The sequence below is a fragment of the Carlito syrichta genome, unplaced genomic scaffold (genome assembly GCF_000164805.1).
Source record: "Carlito syrichta isolate Samal-C Ts95f unplaced genomic scaffold, Tarsius_syrichta-2.0.1 Scaffold94802, whole genome shotgun sequence".
NCBI classification, from domain to species: domain Eukaryota; kingdom Metazoa; phylum Chordata; class Mammalia; order Primates; family Tarsiidae; genus Carlito; species Carlito syrichta.
The window spans coordinates 122399-125615 of NW_007038898.1; the positions used below are offsets into that span (position 1 = coordinate 122399).

Consider the following 3217-nt stretch of genomic DNA (forward strand, 5'->3'; position numbering starts at 1 on the left):
GAATAGACTTTCCAGAAACAACACAAGAATACTGCAATAGAAAGAAAATTAAAACGTGGCCAAGATAAAAAGTAATCAACTAAAGACTGCCATAGTCCAGACATAAACAAAAAATATTTGTATCGCTAGGTGTAGTGGTTCACGCCTGTGATCCTAACACTTTGGGAGGCGGAGGCTAGAGGACTGCCTGAGCCCAGGGGTTCAGCCTGGGCAACTTGGAGAGACCTTGTCTCTTAAAAAAAAAAAAAAAAAAAAAAAAAAGATGAAAGAATGTTTGTATCTTTCCTAACATGACAAAGCTTCCATCTAATATCAAAACCAATTCTTATACTAGATGAATTTACTAGTATATGAGTCAATATACTAGATTTACTTATCTCTTCTACCTTAACTGCAAATATATTAAGCAATCATTTCTTCAACAGTTTCTTTTTTCCCTAGTGGTGGCATTTAAAACTGAGTAACAGTATTTAGCACTAAGTAATTTAGAAAATATAAAAAGGCTTTTGAAAATAGCAACAGTTGATTCATTATTCATATGTCATTTGATCAAGTGAAGCCTCCTTTTGGGGATACTGGTGAAGAGAACATTTTTCTTGTCTAAGCCACTGCTGCCTGGTCTCACCACCGACAGGCAATTCCCAAGTTTTACACGGGTCCAGATTCTCTAGACAGAACTTGAGCTGCCCACACACAGCATGGCGGCTCTGTGGGCTCTCTTTCTGCAGGGAGCGCCATGCCTCTCTTTCATGTTCCCATATGGGTACAGGAAAGATCCACTTCTAAAGCCAAATGATTTCTTGGCATTGTGTAACTCCTGTTTCCCACCCAGCACTCCCGCCCCAGTTTGCCAGATCCAAACCCAACAGCGACAAAAGTCTTGAAGATTCTCCTCCCAGGAAGTCTGCAGGCCGCCTGTTTCCTTCCATCATGAACCTCAGTTTGAAGAGATCCTGGTGAGGGGCTGAAGAACAAAACAGGGTGGCAGGTGTCTAAGCAGGAGGTATGTGACCTTGTCATCAAGGGATGTGATTTACCTGCACGTTATGTGCACTCTGCCGAGGACTGATTTACACACAGATCAAGGAAGCTGGCTACCTGCGGTCCCCTGAAGCATAAATAGTATTTGCAACCATGAGGAGTTTTCCGCTTGCGTGGTGGGGGCAGATGCTGTGGTGTCACCTGGGGACTCTGGTGAATTTAGCTGGACTCTCTTACGCTGAGTCCAGGCCTCCAGCAGGTCCTTCATCTCCGTCCCCTGGGCTGGCAGTCGATAAGTTGGATACTTTGGAATTCATTTTATAAACAGGATGTAAAAGGCCATTACAACACAGGCAATTGCCACAGCAGCATGCAGCCTGGTTCCGATCACTGCAGCTAGCAAGTGAAAGTCAAAGGAGAGAAGAGGTCACACGTTGCCCTTCCCAGAAGTCCTCACCTTCAAGGTGGTATCCTGATAGCTCTAGTCACAGATGAACAGACGTAGTGAGGGTCTCAGGGACCTGGGGATTTTTTTTCCTAAAGAGACAGGGTTCCGCTCTGTCACCCAGGCTGGAGCGCAGTGGCACAATCATAACTCACTGAAGCTTCAAACTCATGGGTTCAGGTAATCCACCATTTCAGCCTCCTGAGTAGCTGGGACTATGGGCTACTCAGGCATAAAAAAAAGCCTGGCTATTTTTTATTTTTTCATATGGATTGAGTTTTCCCTATACTGCCCAGGCTTGGTCTCAAATCCCTAACCTCAAGCGACCCTCCTGTCTCAGCCTCTGAAAGCATTGGGACTATAGGGATGAGCCACCACACCACCCAGAATGTTTTTAAATGCTACCCTTATGCTCTAGAGTCTAGGTAAATATACCATTTGCTTATATTTTACCCTTTTTTGAAAAAAGATTTAGGTAGATAGGATTCCAGATGAATGTGCTCAAAATAAAAAGTAAAAAGGCATTTGAGTTAATAAAATCAAACCTTAACAGAAACTTCAATGTATTCTTTTCAGAAAAATCAGAAAAATTTTCTGTGGGAAAATACTTCTCCCACTAAAAGGAAGCATTCCAGCAGAGCCTAAAATTGTTTGATTTATATATTTTTACTCCACTGATAATACTAAAATCATCTGGATACTTAAATAAACAATTATATTTTTAAATTACATCAAATTTTAACATTAACCTTTTCTCTCAACTTTGGAAAATAATTATCTCATAGGCTCTCAGACCCAATTTCAGGGATTTTTTTCTAAAATTGAAACCAAATACAATCCCAGTCCATTTCACCCCCACCCTGCAGCTCCACACTGTCCAGAGATAGCAATCTCCTCTCCCTGTCCAGATATGGTCTTACCTTTGTAAAACACACCCCAAACGCCCTTCTTCTCTGATAGCAGCCAGGTTTTGAGACGAGGTACCTTCTTGAAATAGGCACAGGTGCAAACAAAGAGCAAACCAAACACCAGAATCCCATCCAAGGAGTACACTGTTACATGAAGAAGAAAAAACCTTTGGTGCAGATCTGGTTTGGCACAGGTGATCCCACCTGAGGATTCTAAGGAGGACAGTGTGTGATGCAAGAACAAATGATAACCTCACAAGCAGTACTCACACGTGTCAGGAGGGAGTCAAGGTCCTAGGATTAACCAGGTTACTTTACCATTCCCCAAAATGCCTTGTAGATGTCAATTTCACTGCCTTACAATAATTCACTGCTCCCTCCCTCACCTTTCAAGAACTAGAAATCCTGGGCAGACTGCATCACTTTATGTGGAAATCAGCCTCCCAGGAATGACCAGTGTTGGCAACAGATTGAAAAAGGCATATGAATTCTTGGAGACTTAAACATGTTCTTGCTATAAATCACTCATATGGTTGAAGAGAGCTAGACATGCAGCCAAATCTGTCAGATCTGCATCTGTTGGTGAAGCTGTCTTAGCTTAAAGTAAAACTTAATGGAAATTGCAAGAGTTAGAATCCACGTGACTACACTTCTCCTATACTTATCTTACACTTTATGCATAATGCTCTATTTACAAACCAAATTTCTGTCAGAATAAATACTCTTGTAAGAAAGAAAAAGTATCTGAGGCTTCAACAAAGTGGAAAGCCTTAAACTCTTAGCTCTATTTCTGTGTTGTTTTGTTTTTTTTTTGAGTTGGAGTCACTCTGTCGCCCAGACTGGAGTGCAGTGGCCGCTCCCGGCCACCACAGCCTCGACCTGG

At 42.1% G+C, this 3217-nt stretch overlaps 1 protein-coding gene across 2 annotated transcripts in view; it reads right to left on the reverse strand.

Annotated features, from left to right (window-relative positions):
- Positions 1 to 993: 993 nt before the first annotated feature.
- TMEM167B (transmembrane protein 167B) overlaps positions 994 to 3217 on the reverse strand; it is a 4026-nt gene continuing 1802 nt past the window's right edge. The window contains exons 2-3 of one of the 2 annotated variants that reach the window (XM_008061684.1): positions 2347 to 2478; positions 994 to 1377 (exon numbers count right to left, since the gene is read on the reverse strand). In XM_008061684.1, coding sequence (XP_008059875.1) covers positions 1295 to 1377; positions 2347 to 2478 — 215 coding nt within the window. In that variant the 3' untranslated portion in view covers positions 994 to 1294. Of the gene's footprint in view, positions 1378 to 2285; positions 2479 to 3217 lie in introns of both variants that reach the window. The other variant, XM_021714175.1, reaches the window with a different exon arrangement.